This window comes from Salvelinus namaycush, chromosome 4 (genome assembly GCF_016432855.1).
Source record: "Salvelinus namaycush isolate Seneca chromosome 4, SaNama_1.0, whole genome shotgun sequence".
NCBI lineage: Eukaryota > Metazoa > Chordata > Actinopteri > Salmoniformes > Salmonidae > Salvelinus > Salvelinus namaycush.
The window spans coordinates 59,649,910-59,669,759 of NC_052310.1; the positions used below are offsets into that span (position 1 = coordinate 59,649,910).

General features: G+C 40.8%; 1 protein-coding gene across 1 annotated transcript in view; it reads right to left on the reverse strand.

The window, feature by feature from the left end:
* Positions 1-19,850, reverse strand: part of abca5 (ATP-binding cassette, sub-family A (ABC1), member 5) — a 120,937-nt gene that overhangs the window by 64,026 nt on the left and 37,061 nt on the right. Inside the window, exons 6-7 of the mRNA XM_038992100.1 lie at positions 18,344-18,573; positions 17,730-17,871 (exon numbers count right to left, since the gene is read on the reverse strand). Of these exons, the coding sequence (XP_038848028.1) occupies positions 17,730-17,871; positions 18,344-18,573 (372 nt within the window). The remainder of the gene's footprint in view (positions 1-17,729; positions 17,872-18,343; positions 18,574-19,850) is intronic.

The window sequence follows — 19,850 nt, forward strand, 5'->3', positions numbered from 1 at the left end:
CAGGCCCTCGAGGACTGGAGTTGCCCACCCCTGTTCTAGAAGGTTCTCCCATCTCCACAGAGGGACTCCGAAGCTCTGTCAGATTGACCATTGGGTTCTTGGTCACCTCCCTGACCAAGGCCCTTCTCCCCGACTGCTCAGTTTGACCAGGCAGCCAGCTCTAGGAAGAGTCTGGGTGGTTCCAAACTTCTTCCAATTAAGAATGATGGAGGCCACTGTGTTCTTGGGGACCCTCAATGCTACTGTTAGATAACATTTGCTAGCTAATGTTAGCTGGCTGGTGTAGGAGTAAATGAGACACATATATAACACATAGACGTATAGGACAGCTGATCATTAAAAACAGACCACAGGAAGACAGGGAGACACATAGGCGCCTAAGACAATTGGACACACTAAGGATAGGGGAAACACAGAGTCTGCTGATTCCAATAAAGGCAAACCAAACAAAGAGTACATTGACACATTAATGAAAGGAAGAGACACATGGTCTGCTGACACACTAATGATAGAGGGACCCATAGTCAGCTGCTTCTAAAAAGACGTAGGCCTATAGGATAGATAGACATATATTATTTTTAGGACAAGCAAGGGTCTGACCACCATTATAATCTAACTCAGGGGTGTCAAACTCATTCCACGGAGGGCCTAGTGTCTGCAGGTTTTTGGTTTTTCCTTTCAATAAAGCCCTAGACAACCAGGTGTGGGGAGTTCCTAACTAATTAGTGATGTTAATTCATCAATCAAGTACAAGGGAGGAGCGAAAACCCGCAGACACTCGGCCCCCCGTGGAATGAGTTTGACACCTGTGATCTAACTGAAAGCAGATATGGGCGTTAGTAGGCGTGAACAAGCAGGAAGCCTGAACTAAAAAGATAATAGTGGCAGAGAAATTAGGGGAATAATGTTTATTTGCATATGGGTTGGACCCATATGCTATATGGGTATAAATGCTGGAGCCGGGGCTGGGAAGCGGGGTGTGTTCCGCGGATCATTCCGGCTTTGATATACTTTGTATTAAAAGCCTAATTGATTTCACAAGTTCTTGTCAGCGTTATATTTGAACCGATTGTCTACGACATAATTTGGCGAGCTTGCCAGGAGGGACAGGGACTGCGGAATGGCGTTCAGGGCTGGTGATAGTTTCTTTGGACAATCTTGCAAACAATATGGCCACAACTATAAAAAGGTAAGCCTGTTCTTACATAGTTGAAATGTTTGTATGGATTGCTTCAGAGATCCTGTCTCAGCGAGAGGGGCGCCATGTAAGTCTCTCTTTCAAATTTCCTAAAAAGAAACCAGTAAATACTAAAGAACTTATGAATTCAATGAATTTGCATGTATGTGTAATTTGGGGAATTGTATTAAATATAAATGTATGCGCATGTATAGAGACTGAGTGAATAGGCGCTGTGAACTTTGCTTGTGTTGGGTGTTTAACGGAGCGGGCAGGTGCTCGTTCTGATCGGACCGTTCGAATGTGTAGCTTAAATGATGCGGTTGTTTGCGCCATCTGGCTGAGATGGCTGGCTATAATGTGGGACAGCCCATACGGTCAAAACAGATAATGTAGGTAGAAAATCCTGTGATACCTCTTCAATAAAATTAGTAGAAGGAATGCTTGGACAGGTTACTTATGAATAACGGCTCTAAAAATAATAGAGAACTGCATAAATAAGTAGTTAGGAAGCCACGATACCGCCCTTTAAAAAGGAACATTTTTAAAGGGGTCTGCTTGGGTGGGATATTCACGGCAGGAGGGTCTGTGGGTGAATATTTAGTAAATAAATATTTCATGGCTACCGCCCCAAACAGGGGGACTGAACGGATGAATATTTAGAAGGCAGAAAGAACGTTGGCCCGATTGTGCGGCGTTCAACTGCAAGCGAAAGCCTACGAATAAGAAACGCTCCGTCTAGCTAAACGGGGGTTTGTAATTCAGTAGGTCACGCCACGATATTGCTCTAATATAAAATAGAGATCAGTACGGGGTGGGTGAATATGATATGAAGACAGGCTGATCCGATTAGACAGTAGTCTCGTCATATTGTAGAAATCCTAGCAGTCTAGGCTTATGTGGAGGAAGTGAATTAAGTCAATAAAGAAAGACTGTAAGTTGTTTTGAGGTAAAAACAAAGGGATTGAATGAACGAATGAAAAATAAGCGAATAAATTAGAATGTTGTAAGAAATGAGTAGATCTGTGTAAAGATAGAACATTAGAAATAAAGAAAGGACAGGTTGTGTGTGTGTAGGCAGAACGTCCAGAAGATGGAGCGCGCAGCCCTCCTGTGACAGAGTATAGAGTTAAAGAAGGGTGCCGTTAACTGCTATTAGGCAGAGGGAACGAAGTTAAGAAACATCGAAGTAAAATAAGTTATAAGCAAGGATAAAAACACTGATGTGATAAAGTGGTAAGCGACCGCGGTAAGAATAACAAAAAGGTGTCAAAATAATAAATAAAAATACTTAAAAAGGCATTAACCGAATAGTATAATACGGATAGAGCAGTGGGTAACAAAAGAGAAAACAGAATCGCCAATAAACTGAAATTGTACTATAACGTTAAAACAAATCTAGGTTAGCTAAGATAAAGAGTGATAAATAGGTAAAATCCAGGACACATTAAGAATTCATAAACAGTGTAAACGGAGTAAGGGGAAAAAACAGGCACTAGTCACTCTGTGGTCACAGAAACTACGGTCTAAAAATAGTCTGAAGGACAGAGAGGGGTGTAAAAAATATTGAGGCTAGGGTAAGAAAGGAAAGAAAGAGAGGCTTGCCTCACTAGTAAATTGACCATAGGATCAAACAATAAGAATATAGAGTAGAGGTAAGAAAGTATAGACAATATAAATAAATAAAGGTAAAAGTAAGACGTTAGATAGAGATCTTAAAAATTGATTAGAACTGTAATAACAGAACAAACCAAACGAATAAAATGAATAAATAATGATATCTGTAAAGGGAAAAACACAGTGATATTTGAAGTACTGTACTAGAATAAGACATTAAGTCATCTGTAGTATTCAGAAAAAATGTCTGTACTATATAGAGTAGGCTTTGATAAGAGAAATTAAGTGATGTGACAAATGAATTATTAGTTGGAAAGGGGATTAGCTCTACCTCGGAAAAATAGTAAATAAAAGGTGTATAATACATGGGAGTATTTAGGAAAAATAAATAAATAAATAGTGGCATGAAAACAAAAGGACTGTTTCTCCATAGCATAGAGAGATGAGGGATTTAAAAAATGGAGCCATTGAGTCACTGAAAGAAGCGCACATTAGTTCTACCGAATTCGGATTGAATATGAAAAAAACTGGATAATGGGGGACGCCATTACCCGGTAACATTCTATCATCAGAAAATACATTACTATAAAAGACAAATGTGGTTCCACTCGTCCTCGCAGACGTGCGGGTGATTAGCAGAACTATTGACAATATCTAAGAACAAATAAGAAAATAGCTCCCTGTTTTGGATATGGGTATAGCGGGTATGGGGGAAATTAGTGTAAGGTGACACTAGAACTTAGTGCAATAGCAGGAAATGCTGCTATACAAGAGTTTGTATCCTTGTCAAAATAACAAACAACTAATTGGTTTGAGGTTAGTAGGTATGGAATTTTCACTTGGCGGTGTATAGTCTCTGATTGATCAATGAGTGGTTCATAGAAATTACAGTTTATATGTGATGAAAAAAGTATTAGATCATGTTTTTACCTAACTTCTAGTAGAGTACCGATGGAATTTTAATTGTTAGACATTCTATACAGCCATTCTCTGGAACGGTTAAGACGCTTATAGAATAAAATCTATGTATAAGTAATACTATTGGTTTGTTGATTAAAAGGTAACATTGTGAATATTAACGATATGTACACTTTCTTTTCCAGAAAGAATAAGAAAAAAAAAAAGGTTTTAATCTTCTCTGGTCAAAATGTCATTGGAGACTGCATTACTGTGGAAAGCAGTTAGTTAAAGTCAGCCGCTTTAAAAATAAAAATATCTGGGTAAGGCTAAAAATGGAGTTCTGGATAAGTGAGTCCAGTCCCTTTGTGTTATTGGCCTATGGTTCACTAGTAAGTACACCATATACTGGGAATGAATATGCATTAGTAGATTTATTGGAAGGGTATTTTCCAATTCAGTTTCAAATTGGGTATGCAGAAGGATGGAAATGTTTTTTGAAAAATGTATTTAAGTTGTTTCTAAAGAAAGGGGAGTGGAAACATTTGAATGGTGTCAAAATGCCCTGAATCCTAAGAATTTCCTGTGAAAGACTGATCACCTTCACTAGAAATTGTTGGAACAGGTGGGATTTAATTATAAAATAATTAAGAAACACCAGACTCTATTCAAAGTGTATAATTACTTTGAAAAAATATCAGTTCCCTGGGGTTATGGTCTTTGGGTAAATACACAAATGTGCTTTGTTCATTTTGCATATAAAAAGTGATGAAAGTTACTCCAAAGGGTTTATTGGAGTGTGGGTCTCTGTGAGGGTTATGTTGATAAATACATCATCTGTAATTCGTCTGAGAAATCACCAGTAGAATAAGGGAGTTATCATGGAAGGTGACGTCAGAATGCTTTAAGGCATGGGAGAGAATATCACCACAAGTGGGTGTGGAGCTCAAACCCACCCTAACCGACTGAATAGTGAGGGACAACTGTCTGATGACCTGTGAACTGTATCTAAAAATAGACATGCTAAAATTATATTTGTTGGGAGAATAATGACTTAAAGGAATTGGGGTACTGACCTTTTATTACCAGGCCACTCATGAGAGAAAAACTGAGACAAAAGGGCTATTGGGAAAATAGATAATACTGGTAATAAAAGTGTTTAGTATAAATGTTAATTATTAAAGGGATGATGTGTATTGAATAGATAAGGTCAAATTTGAGTTAAAGTAAACACTAAGGACTGTTATCCTGAATATTGGGTTGGAAAATGTAATTTAAAAAAGAACTGTTTAGTTATTTGGATATAAAACTGTTTAAATTTAATAGGCCTAGGGAAGCTCTGGAAACTAATCCTGAGACAAGGTGGTTGACAAAACTTACAGAATATTAGATTAAAGGTTTTTTGTTTCTTGTGTTTTATAATGTCATTGGAATTGTAATGATAAAATGTAATAATATAATTGAATAAAAAGGTAGTCTGTTGTGCGATGATACCCAAGGATGAAGAAGAAAGAGACCAACAATAACATTGGCATAGAATGTAACAGATGGACGTTTTCCCCAGGTTTAATTACATTACAAATAGTGGTAATATTGCAAATGTGCAATTATTATAATTTTTTTTTTCTTTTTTTTTTTCGTTTGGTCAATTTATTTTAGTTTTGAGGAACATAAGGTTGTGTATATGTTCCTGAGGAGGGACTGATACTGATATAAATGATATATAAATTGATTTAAGAATGTTTTAAGTATGTATCAAACAATGGCTGTTATGGGGTAGAAAAACTGTGACTACATTGGGGATATGAGGGGGCTCATAAATGAAGGTAATGGTAGTGAAGGGGTGTTATTTCTAGAAACTATGTATAAAAATAGAGATAATTCACAGAAAAGGAAAGACAGCTGGCTGTGTAAAATATAGGGACAATTCTAAAGTAAATAGAACAATTCACATACCTAAAGTATGGTAAAAATAATAAGTGGTGGCATTTTGAACACTAGAGCAAAAGTTTAAGAAACTTATGACTTAGTTTTGATAGGATTGGATATTAATCCAACTGGAAGACACTTGACTGATTACATGTTATTGTACAGCAGTTGCTGTAGGGACCATCATTTGACTATCATTATGAATATTTCTGTGGCAGGAGGCCAGGTATTTGAGGCAGAATGTTTACATAGGGCTGTTATTAAAAATTAAGATTTAGTGATCTTGCTATAAGAAGAAAGTCTGTTGTCAGGAAATAACCCATGTGTTAGTGTGTATGTCCTCAGGAAAAAACAGCCAGAAATGGAAGGGCTTGGGCTGTATTCTGGAGACTGAGTGTACATCAAGATACACCAGGCTGGTGGTATACTTCTTACAACACTGCAGTGGTAAAGATCTTCATGTCTCTCTTTGGTGGGTGCATAAGTCTCACGAGAAGTGAGGTCCAGCTGAATAATGGGTGAGCTTGAAAACACCATGACAGAGGACGTGGAATCAGAGAGAGAGAGAGAGAGACTAGATTCCACTATAGACATACTGGGTTGAGTTTGGGGGCTACTTGTTTCATTTTTTAATGCATCATGTGAAAAAGAATAGATGATAGGATATTATACTCTAAACAAACATGTTAAAGGAATTGATGTGAAAGCATATACAGTGTTGAATTACGTCAAGAAGAGATAATGTTGATTAAGGTTATGCACATGATTATCAGTTGAAATGGAGCAGATGGGAAACTAAGTAAAAAATGACATGATTTGGGAACACCTCTCAGAACCTGGGGCCAAAAGGGGAAGACTGGGTGGAAGCATGAGGAAGCTTTTTAGGGCTTATATTTTTGTGGAGTCCAGCAGAAAAGTATCCTGGAGGCATAGTCAGGTGAAGAGAGAGTGGGAATTGTCATGGTCTCAGATTTCAGTTTTCATGAATATATTTATGCATAACACATAACATTGTCAATGCTGTTATGCTTTGTCTGTTGTTTTCCAAGTCTTATGTTTAGGAAACCAGAAGGAGAGGGGTTCGCCAGCTTCAGCTGGAATGTCAGTTTGTTGTGTGATGAGTGATGGAAGTAAGAGGATGTATGGTGCAATCATAGAACAGAGGCCATAAGTCTCTAAGTATGAATGCCTCACAGAAAGAAGGCAAAAACCTGAACCAGGACGAGAGGTTCCGCGTCTGATGATCCAAGGGGACCAGAAGGACCTCTCCCAGTGATACCAGGAGATCTAGTCCACGTTCGAGTGTTCCGGAGGAAGTGGGATCAACCGAGGAGAGAAGGACCCTATGAGGTGGCCAAAGCAACAAGAACGGCCGTCCAAGTGAAAGGAAGCCAGACGTGGTACCATCTGAACCACTGCACCTGAGTCCCAACAGAGAGAAGGACACAACCATATAGAGATGAGGACACAGAGGATGCTGATTCACCAGGAGGGAGCCCGGAGGGAGCAGGAGCAGCGGAAACGATTGAGACGCCAGAGAGGAGCCAAGAAAACAGCAAATCAAGTGAAAGCCAAAATGTGACAGGTGCACCGACTAATGCACCCAGAAGAGGAGGAGAGGCCTCACAAGGAACAGAATGAGAACATCTCTTCCCTAAAATTGAAACCCTTCCAGATGGAAGCCCAGTCCAGCCTGAGGAGGGAGCCTCAGGTGAAGAAAGTGGAGGAAAAGTCCCGCAAGCTGAAGAAAATGGGGATTTCCCCACAATTGACTTTTCAGCTCTTGAATGGTCTCCTTTAGACAATTGAAGTTAGAACAACAAAAGAATAATGACATTGACATAACAGAAGTAACAGTGAATGCTAGTATAGAAACAACAGACTCATGCACGATCAAGACGTATGGTGGAAGCAGGAAGAGAAGAAAGGAATCAGCCGAACAATCCAAAAAGACTGACAAGGTTAGAATCTCTGTTCCACCTCAACTTATAACAGAAGCAGGAGAACTGAAGTCTATCTCAATCATAAGGATCAAACCCTTACCAGAGATGGCACTCTGTGGATGGACCCATTACCAAACAAAGGGACAAGTCGTTTGGGATCCGAAAGGATGTGACCTGACATTAATCAAAGAAAAAGACGAGAGGGTGCTCATCATGAATCAGATTGAACCAGTTGAAGGTGAAGAATTAATAGTTGAAATAACAAGAACAACAGTGACCGAAGGGAGTAGCACCACGGTCATTAAGATTGATCCTACCCCTGCACCTGAACAGGAAGAACCTGTGACAACAACAAGGGTGGCGGCTGCTGTGACGACCACAGTAGCTACCACTAAGATGACATCGACCTCCCTTACCAAGCAGACCACAGTACCCACAAAGCAACCTGAGACATCAAAGTCAGGAGAGTTTTTTACTGACATTTGGAACTTTCTGATAAACTCTAATGATCTACCTCAAGATAAGAACATTGTAAAAGCGACAGAATTAGATATATCAGAATCAGAAGCACTCAAGGACACCACACGAGAAGGAGTGACGAACGAGTGATACGAATGGGCTAAGTATATGGCAAACAAACACAGAATGGACAATTGTATTTTGTGTAGAAAATCACCTTTGTCTGATCTTTTAATAGTCTCTGAACCAGCATCATTTAAAAACTGTGTAAGTTGGAAAAATGACCATTGTACCAATAGAAAGTATTCTATTCCCTTGTGTGACATAAAATGTAGGATTGCTCTGGGTAAGCACTAGGGGTAAAAATATGTTGAATGAGACCATGCTGGGAGACAATGATTGTGCTGTCTATACCATTAGAACTGAATCAAATGGACCTCAATTAGACAGAGGTACCGTGGTTAAAGGAAAATATGAATGTTTTTACAGACACCACACCGAAGGAATTGATGTAGGAAACACCACTGTAGAATGTGATACTATTTGGGTGTTAGAGAATGTGGGAGTTCGTAAAAGTAATGATAAAGGGTTGATTATGAATAGAAAAGGGTTGTGTGGTCACATAACTCAGGTTGCGCCATCTCTTACTATGTTGAAAAATCAAGACAGAGGTATTGCTGATTGTTCTTTCCACACATCCAGAAACTAACTGTTGAATGTATTGTCTGATGGATGGATTGGTCTTTGTGCCTTAGTTAGAGCAATTAAATAGGTTACTATTATTAAATCACCCCATGATGACTATGTTAAACCTAGAGTTAAAAGGGCTTATGAGAAGGATCCTGAGGTATACCTTAATGCAATTGGACTGCTTAGAGGTGTACCTCGGGATTACAAGGCCAGAGATGAGGTTAAATCAGGATTTGAATCTATATTCTTGTGGATAACACCAAATAAGAACTTAGAGTGGATTAATTATATATACTACAACCAACAGAGAATCATTAACTATACTGACTCGGATCTAACGGCGTTGGGGGAACAGGTACAGGCTACCAGTAAAATGACTTGGCAAAATAGACAGGCTCTCAATTGGCTCTTAGCGGAGAAGGGTGGAGTTTGTGTCATGTTTGGGGATGACTGTTGCACCTTTATTCCCAATATTGCTATGGCCAAACTCAAAGGATTACGAGCAGAAGTAAAGGCTAATGCTGGTTTAGACTCTCATGTATGGGATTGGTTGGACCTAGCGTTAGGAAAGTGGGGAGCCATGTTTGCTAGGATGGCCATCATGTTGGGAAGAGGGTTATTGGCTCTGGGTATTGCATTTTGTTGTGTTATACCCCTGGTAAAGTCAATTGTGGTTCAGACAACAGTTAAACAGATGTCTGTAAGGAGAGATGACCCTCCTGTGGTGATTGATCCTGTACCGGGAAGCCCAGGCAATTATACCAATAAGTATGGAAAGCCTTGCAATGCGGTTGGAGGACCTCTTGACTGCCCCTTTGGTAACCCTAACTGTCTCTATGAAGTGATTGGGGGGGGTGGTCATGCGTGTCACGATTTTCGTAAGGATGGTTTCCATGTATATGTTCAATTACCCAGTTCAGATGAATGTTTACTTATACATGTCCACAAAAAGTGTCATTTGCGTCACAATTGCAAGTGGTGTACAAAAATTCATGAGGATGGTCATAACCATCACCCAGAACCTTTCTGTGCCAAGTGTCAAAGAGGAGATTGTCTTATTTGTAAGGATGAGGACTGTGCTCCTAGATAATGGGGTTTTAGCATTTTTATTTTGCCTAATGCTTTGTGTTCTTTGTATGTTTCTTTGAATTTTTAGATATATATCGATGAACATATATATTTTCTTTTAATTAAAGTTAGTTTTGCCTTCTAAAAATAGGATCATTTTACAAAAACATGTTAGGTAACAGAGGGTATTCCGGTTACAAGTGTCTACGAACCATGTCTTTAATCATCTAACAAAGGTTGGTAGGTGTCTGCAAGGGAGGATAATGTTGAAATGTTTGGTCTAGTTAGATTTTCTTTAATGTTTCTGATTGGATCTTTTACTCCTATTTAACATTAACAAGTTGGAGATGTTTGGTCCAGTTGGTTTATATGCTTTACTTTGTTTGTTTATTTTATTGTCCATCATAGGTATTCTCATTTACCATTCCAAAGTCATATTTGCATAATTTATGTGGCTAATTAGCCCCAGAGGAGGGATTTGTAGGAGTAAATGAGACACATATATAACACATAGACGTATAGGACAGCTGATCATTAAAAACAGACCACAGGAAGACAGGGAGACACATAGGCGCCTAAGACAATTGGACACACTAAGGATAGGGGAAACACAGAGTCTGCTGATTCCAATAAAGGCAAACCAAACAAAGAGTACATTGACACATTAATGAAAGGAAGAGACACATGGTCTGCTGACACACTAATGATAGAGGGACCCATAGTCAGCTGCTTCTAAAAAGACGTAGGCCTATAGGATAGATAGACATATATTATTTTTAGGACAAGCAAGGGTCTGACCACCATTATAATCTAACTGAAAGCAGATATGGGCGTTAGTAGGCGTGAACAAGCAGGAAGCCTGAACTAAAAAGATAATAGTGGCAGAGAAATTAGGGGAATAATGTTTATTTGCATATGGGTTGGACCCATATGCTATATGGGTATAAATGCTGGAGCCGGGGCTGGGAAGCGGGGTGTGTTCCGCGGATCATTCCGGCTTTGATATACTTTGTATTAAAAGCCTAATTGATTTCACAAGTTCTTGTCAGCGTTATATTTGAACCGATTGTCTACGACACTGGCTCGCTAGCTAACATTACGTGTATGATCTGTGTAGTAATATTATTTGTATCTCAGAAAGCCATTTGCATTGCTAGTCATAACCTAATGTTAGCTAGCTAGCTAACATTGAACCTAGTTAGCTTTAGCTACCTGCAGATTCATGCATAGTAGCTAACTATGACAATCAGTTTGTATTGCCAGTAGTTATGGTTGGGATTATTGCCGCATTCAAAACAACTGGGAACTCATGAAAAAAAACGAGCTCCGACTGGGATTTTTTTTGTGTGTGTGATGTCATCCAACTCAGAATCTTGGGCCTCATTATAGAGTCCCGACTTTCCAACCCGAAGAGCATTGATGTCATGATTTGACCTCGTATTTTTCCAAGTTCCCAGTTGTCTTGAAAGCACCATTAGGTTCATTGTTTATCTAGCTACATGTCTAAACAAAAGACTCCTTCGCCAGATGAAATGACCCACCAAGTTGGCCAGGTGTGATTACGGTCATCTATTGTATTTCATGAACATGTCTAGACAATAGTGACACTTAACTAGATGTGGCTGGGTGGTGGTTATAGCACTTCTTTCACATGACCCATCAATTTAGACAAGTGTGTCTGGGTAAGAATCATCTAATAAATATAACATATTTACATGGACACTTTCTATTTTTGATATTGCTACTATGCAAATATGCAAGTAACCATTTCACTGTATCATTTACACCTTTTGCATCTGAGCATGTGAAAAATAAACTTTGATTTTGTTTGATATGTTGTGTGTTTACCAGAGATGGTAAAGTGAAGAACATGACCTGCCCAAAAGTCAGATTAGGACACAGGCCAAGGACTAGATGAAGTGTATTTTTGCTACTACTTATCACTTTTAGTATTTAAATCTTTGGTTGTTTACAAACTACTCACCATGTTTAGCACATGGCCTCACATGTGAATCCTTAAAAAGATGGGTGGGGCTAAGGCTTAAGAGGGTGTGAACAATGATGAATGGGTATAGACAAAGAAGAGCTCTCCAGAAGGTGTACCCAAACATTCAAGGACCATTTTCTCATAAGTGGAGTTACAAGTTAATCAACTTTCAAAGCATAACTGCAGTGTATGATATACAATTTTTCAGCTCTGAGTCTCTACTTTTATCCAATGTAAAAATCACTTTCAAATGTTGCTACAAAGGACCGAATCAAGCCAGTCGGTGTCACACATACAAACACCCACACCAGTGGCGGTCGGTGCCATTTAAGATGAGGAAAGATTATACAGTTGAAGTCAGAAGTTCACATACACCTTAGCCAAATACATTTAAACTCAGTATTCACAATTCCTGACATTTAATCCTAGTAAAAAATCCCTGTTTTAGGTCAGTTAGGATCACCACTTAATTTTAAGAATGTGAAATGTCACAATAATAGTAGAGAAAATGATTTATTTCAGCTTTTATTTCTTGCATCACATTCCCAGTGGGTCAGAAGTTTACATACACTCAATTAGTATTTGGTAGCATTGCCTTTAAATTGTTTAACTTGTGTCAAACGTTTCTTGTAGCCTTCCAAAAGCTTCCCACAATAAGCTGGGTGAATTTTGGCCATTCCAGAGCTGGTGTAACTGAGTCAGGTTTGTAGGCCTCCTTGCTCACACACACCTTTTCAGTTCTGCCCACAAATTTTCTATAGGATTGAGGTCAGGGCTTTGTGATGGCCACTCCAATACCTTGACTTTGTTGTCCTTAAGCCATTTTGCCACAACTTTGGAAGTATGCTTGGGGTCATTGTCTATTTGGAAGACCCATTTGCGACCAAGCTTTAACTTCCTGACTGATGTGTTGAGATGTTGCTTCAATATATCCATATAATTTTCCTTCCTCACGATGCCATCAATTTTGTGAAGTGCACCAGTCCCTCCTGGAGCAAAGCACCCCCACAACATGATGCTGCCACCCCCGTGCTTCATGGTTGGGATGGTGTTCTTCGGCTTGCAAGCCTCCCCCTTTTTCATCCAAACATAACGATGGTCATTATGGCTAAACAGTTCTATTTTTGTTTCATCAGACTAGAGGACATTTCTCCAAAAAGTACCATCTTTGTCCCCATGTGCAGTTGCAAACTGTAGTCTGGCTTTTTTATGGCGGGTTTTGGAGCAGCGTCTTCTTCCTTGCTGAGCGGCCTTTCAGGTTATGTCGATATAGGACTCATTTTACTGTGATATAGATACTTTTGTACCCGTTTCCTCCAGCATCTTCACAAGGTCCTTTGCTGTTGTTCTGGGATTGATTTGCACTTTTCGCACCAAAGTACGTTTATCTCTGGGAGACAGAACGCGTCTCCTTCCAGAACGGTATGACGGCTGCGTGGTCCCATGGTGTTTATACTTGCGTACTATTGTTTGTATAGATGAACATGGTACCTTCAGGTGTTTGGAAATTGCCCCCAAGGATGAACCCGACTTGTGGAGATCTACATTTTTTCCCCTGAGGTCTTGGCTGATTTCTTTTGATTTTCCCATGATGTCAAGCAAAGAGGCACTGAGTTTGAAGGTAGGCCTTGAAATACATCCACAGGTACACCTCCAATTGACTCAAATTATGTCAATTAGCCTATCAGAAGCTTCTAAAGCCATGACATAATTTTCTGGAATTTTCCAAGCCGTTTAAAGGCACAGTCAACTTAGTGTATGTAAACTTCTGACCCAATGGAATTGTGATACAGTGAATTATAAGTGAAATAATCTGTTAGTAAACCATTGTTGGAAAAATGACTTGTGTCATGCACAAAGTAGATGTCCTAACCAACTTGCCAAAACTATAGTTGGTTAACAAGAAATGTGTTTTAGTGGTTGAAATACAGTTAGGTTGGAGTCATTAAATTCGTATGTAAACTTTTGACTTCAACTGTATATATTTTTTATGAACATGGCCTTATATCTATTACAGCATATTGCATGACTGTGTCGTGGCAGAATCAGATTTAGCTAAGTAACATAGATAGATAAGATGTTATTTTCATCATATGCTTGTGAGATACTTGTCATTAGAATGGTGCCCTTTGGAATATAGGGTTGGCAGTGCATTTTCCCCTTCTGTGATAGGGCTTAGCAACTTGGGGCCAGAGAGGGGAGAGGTCAGGCTTGTCTTCATAAGTCAATGTATCTGTTAAACCATGTGGTGCTATGTAGAATATCAGAAGGGGAGGAGGACAGAGTGGAACGTTGTTTTCTTATGGGAATATGTCTGTAACTATTCCTAAACCATGTGACGGGATGGCGTTATTAATGGGGAACCAGTTAGTTATCTCATACAATGTCTGTACGCCAGTCACGCCCTACTTTTCTCATAGGGGGAAGGAGTTTAGCAGTGTTTGGAACCATTGTATTTCCCCTCTGAGGTTGCCCTTATCTTGACCTAGTATTTGACCTAAGAGGCTAACTGTCTGATTTTGAGTTTGTCCAGGTTTGGGAGTATCTAAAAATGACAATTGATTTATGCCATTGGATGAGGTAATGTTTTGGTAGACAGTGAAGTATCAAGCATGAGATTGAAACCTTGTCTTGGGAGATCAAACTGAACGATGATTTATAGCTGATAGGATACTCCTCTTTCGGGTAAAGGATTCTTTGTAAGTTGAGAGGGGTGTAGCTTGGCTATAAATGAAACTAAGAATTGTTTTGTAAGCACTCTCAGAGAATTCATTTATAGACCCTGAATTGATCTGAGAGTCAAAAAAGGGCTTTGGTGAAGCTTGTATATACACTGCTCAAAAAAATAAAGGGAACACTTAAACAACACAATGTAACTCCAAGTCAATCACACTTCTGTGAAATCAAACTGTCCACTTAGGAAGCAACACTGATTGACAATAAATTCCACATGCTGTTGTGCAAATGGAATAGACAACAGGTGGAAATTATAGGCAATTAGCAAGACACCCCCAATAAAGGAGTGGTTCTGCAGGTGGTGACCTCAGACCACTTCTCAGTTCCTATGCTTCCTGGCTGATGTTTTGGTCACTTTTGAATGCTGGCGGTGCTTTCACTCTAGTGGTAGCATGAGACGGAGTCTACAACCCACACAAGTGGCTCAGGTAGTGCAGCTCATCCAGGATGGCAAATCAATGCGAGCTGTGGCAAGAAGGTTTGCTGTGTCTGTCAGCGTAGTGTCCAGAGCATGGAGGCGCTACCAGGAGACAGGCCAGTACATCAGGAGACGTGGAGGAGGCCGTAGGAGGGAAACAACCCAGCAGCAGGACCGCTACCTCCGCCTTTGTGCAAGAAGGAGCAGGAGGAGCACTGCCAGAGCCCTGCAAAATGACCTCCAGCAGGCCACAAATGTGCATGTGTCTGCTCAAACGGTCAGAAACAGACTCCATGAGGGTGGTATGAGGGCCCGACGTCCACAGGTGGGGGTTGTGCTTACAGCCCAACACCGTGCAGGACGTTTGGCATTTGCCAGAGAACACCAAGATTGGCAAATTCGCCACTGGCGCTCTGTGCTCTTCACAGATGAAAGCAGGTTCACACTGAGCACATGTGACAGACGTGACAGTCTGGAGACGCCGTGGAGAACGTTCTGCTGCCTGCAACATCCTCCAGCATGACCGGTTTGGCGGTGGGTCAGTCATGGTGTGGGGTGGCATTTCTTTGGGGGGCCGCACAGCCCTCCATGGGCTCGCCAGAGGTAGCCTGACTGCCATTAGGTACCGAGATGAGATCCTCAGACCCATTGTGAGACCATATGCTGGTGCGGTTGGCCCTGGGTTCCTCCTAATGCAAGACAATGCTAGACCTCATGTGGCTGGAGTGTGTCAGCAGTTCCTGCAAGAGGAAGGCATTGATGCTATGGACTGGCCCGACCGTTCCCCAGACCTGAATCTAATTGAGCACATCTGGGACATCATGTCTCGCTCCATCCACCAACGCCACGTTGCACCACAGACTGTCCAGGAGTTGGCGGATGCTTTAGTCTAGGTCTGGGAGGAGATCCCTCAGGAGACCATCCGCCACCTCATCAGGAGCATGCCCAGGCGTTGTAGGGAGGTCATACAGGCACGTGGAGGCCACACACACTACTGAGCCTCATTTTGACTTGTTTTAAGGACATTACATCAAAGTTGGATCAGCCTGTAGTGTGGTTTTCCACTTTAATTTTGAGTGTGACTCCAAATCCAGACCTCCATGGGTTGATAAATTTGATTTCCATTGATCATTTTTGTGTGATTTTGTTGTCAGCACATTCAACTATGTAAAGAAAAAAGTATTTAATAAGAATAGTTCATTCATTCAGATCTAGGATGTGTTATTTTAGTGTTCCCTTTATTTTTTTGAGCAGTGTATATTAAAGATGGAATATATAATTTAACTCTGACTTGTGTGTGGTTGGCTCTCTCTCTCTCTCTTTATTGAGTAATACAGGAAATTACCACGACAACTGTCATTCATATTCCATTCATATTGTATTGGTTACATACACATATTTAGCAGATGTTATTGCGAGTGTAGAGAAATGTTTGTTCCTTGCTCCAACAGTGCAGTAATATCTAACAATTCACAACAATACACACATAATGGAATGAAGAAATATAAATATTAGGACAAGCAATGCCGTAGTGGAATAGACAAAAATACAGTATATACATATGAAATGACTAAAGCAATATATAAACATTATTAAAGTGACTATTGTTCCATTATTAAAGTGAGCAGTGATTCCATGTCTATGTATATAGGGCAGCAGCCTCTAAGGTGCAGGGTTGAGTAACCAGGTGGTAGCCAGCTAGTGATCATGTACTGGCCTAAACGTATGTAATGTCGATAGCTTTAGGCTACTACATGATACTCAAATTTTCCCTGAACCCATCATGAGGCTGCTACAACCTAGCCTATGAATGAAAGTTTACAGCGTATGTGCACAGGTTGAAAGAATTTTGAGTAATCAAGGCAACAGACAGTGGTGACACATTCATAAATGCCTTGCACACTATTGCCTGCATCTAATTGATCTATGGTGTAATCATTAGTTCAACAGTTCCAAATGTGAGTTTCTATTGGACAAATTCAGGTATGTTTATTCCCGTTTTGTTAAGATATTTTTCTCAACAGAATCGGCGGAATGAATACACCCCTGATCACACGCAAACACTGTTCACTTTTATAGCAGCAGTGCTTGACTTGGGCAGGAGCTCTCCGGAGCGGAATACTGGAACTTGAAATGTTCTACTGCTTGAGCTCCTGTTCCTCTTATAGAATATTAGCTCAAAAGTATAGTGTAGTTCCTGCACCTAAATATAAACAGTACCGACACCCAAAAAGAGTACCGGAACACCCCCACACCTCCTCCTCCATGCTTCACGGTGGGAACCACATATGCGGAGACCATCCATTCATCTACTCTGCGTCTTACAAAGACACAGCGGTTGGAACCAAAAATCCCAAATTTGGACTCGGACCAAAGAAAACATTTCCACTGGTCTACTGTCCATTGCTCGTGTATAGAGGTCCTGGAAGGCAGGAAGCTTGGCCCCAGTGATGTACTGAGCCATACGCACTACCCTCTGTAGTGCCTTGCGGTCAGAGGCCGAGTAGTTGCCATACCAGGCAGTGATGCAATAAATATATTTAGATTTGTTTAACACTTTTTTGGTTACTACATGATTCCATGTGTGTTATTTCATAGTTTTTATGTCTTTACTATAATTCTACAATGTAGAAAATAGTAAAAATAAAGAAAAACCCTGAAATGAGTAGGTGTGTCCAAACTTTTGACTGGTACTGTATATTATCTTTTAGAACAGTCTGAACTTCAACTCTGTTCTTCTGTTTCAGGGATTTAATTGAACACACAGTAAATGTCATGAACCAACCAGGGCTCATTAGAGGTACTCACAGAGGAGATGCCGTAGAGGAAGATGAGGAGGAAGATGACGATGAAGTCACTGTTGGGGAAGAGGGCTGTATAGGTAGCGATGATGGACATGAGGATGGACATGGTGGTGACCAGAGCTGCATACAGCAGGCCCCACGATAGCCTGTTGAAACATCAACACACACACACACACACCTTTGTAGAGAAAAAAAAGCAGATATCGTAACATAAATTATGTAAAAATAGTCCCCTCAGACTCTTATTTTTTAAATTTTACCTTTATTTAACTAGGCAAGTCAATTAAGAACAAATTCTTATTTTCAATGACGGCCTAGGAACAGTGGGTTAACTGCCTTGTTCAGGGGCAGAACGACAGATTTTTACCTTGTCAGCTCTGGGATTCGATCTTGCAACCTTTCGGTTACTAGTCCAACGCTCTAACCACTAGGCTACCTGCCGCCCTTACGTGGGATGATGTAAAAAGCCTTAATAATGTTATTTCTTTAACAACCTAGCGTTGCACATGGTACGCCAGCCTCCATCATTGAGTCAGTTAACTGTTGGAGGTTCTTTATGGCAATATAGTATAAATGTATACAGCAGTTACTTTAACAAACACAAATCATCCTACTGACCAGAAGGCAGAGTCGTAGAGGCCCATCATGGTCATGGTGTCTTTGAGTCTGTGTTCCTTCTCTGCTGCCACGTTGACGATGAGGAAGGTGATGAAGGGTGTGAAAGCCAGCACCAGGTAGATGGAGATGAGAGCGTGGGGGAACTTTTGGACCTCCACTGACCCTGGCTGGCCCATCATCACCACACGCAGGTGGTCCATCTCACTCCACACTGACCGCTTGGTCTGCATCTGAACACAGGACACAGGCAGGGATCAAGCATTAATATACACTGGACAAAAATATAAACGCAACATGTAAAGTGTTGATCCCATGTTTCAAGAGCTGAAATAAAAGATCCCAGAAATTCCATACACACAAAATGCTTATTTCTCTAGAATTGTGGGTACAAATTTGTTTACATCCCTGTTGGTGAGCATTTCTCATTTGCCAAGATAATCCATCCACCTGACAGGTGTGGCATATCAAGAAGCTGATTAAACAGCATGACCATTACACAGGTGCACCTTGTGCTGGGGACAATAAAAGGCCACTAGCATGTGCAGTTTTGTCACACAACACAATTCCACAGATGTCTCAAGTCGAGGGAGCATGCAATTGGCATGCTGACTGCAGGAATGTCCATCAGAGCTATGGCCAAAGAGTTGAATGTTAATTTCTCTACCATAAGCCGCCTCCAACGTCATTTTAGAGAATTTGGCAGTACATCCACCTTCTTCACCTGTGAGATCATCTGAGACCAGCCACCCGGATAGCTGATGAATCTGAGGAGTATTGCTGTCTGTAATAAAGCCTTTTTGTGGGGAAAAACTCATTCTGATTGGCTGTGCCTGCCACCCGGACAGTTGATGAATCTATGGGTTTGCACAACCGAAGAATTTCTGCAAAAACTGTCAAACCGTCTCAGGGAAGCTCATCTGTGTGCTCGTCGTTCTCACTAGGATCTTGACCTGACTGCAGTTCGGCGTTGTAACCGACTTTAGCAAGCAAATGCTCACCTTCGAATGCCACTGACACGCTGGAGAAGTGTGCTGGTGTGTATGGTGTGGTTGAGTGGTATGCTGATGTCAGTGTTGTGAACAAAGTGCTGGGGAGGGGTTATGGTATGGGCAGGAATAAGCTACGGACAACGAATACAATTGCATTTTAACGATGGCAATGTGAATGCACAGAGATACCGTGACGAGATACTGAGACCCATTGTTGTGTCATTCATCCTCCGCCATCACCTCATGTTTCATCTTGATTATGCACGGCCCCATGTCGCAAGGATCTGTACACAGTCCCTGGAAGTTGAAAATGTACCAGTTCTTCCATGGCCTGCATACTCACCAGACATGTCACCCATTGAGCATGTTTGGGACGCCCTGGATCCACGTGTACGACAGCGTGTTCCAGTTCCCGCCAATATCCAGAAACTTACCACAGCCATTGAAGTACAGTGGGACAAAATTCCACAGGCCACAATTAACAGCCTGATCAAATCTATTCGAGGTCGACCGACTAA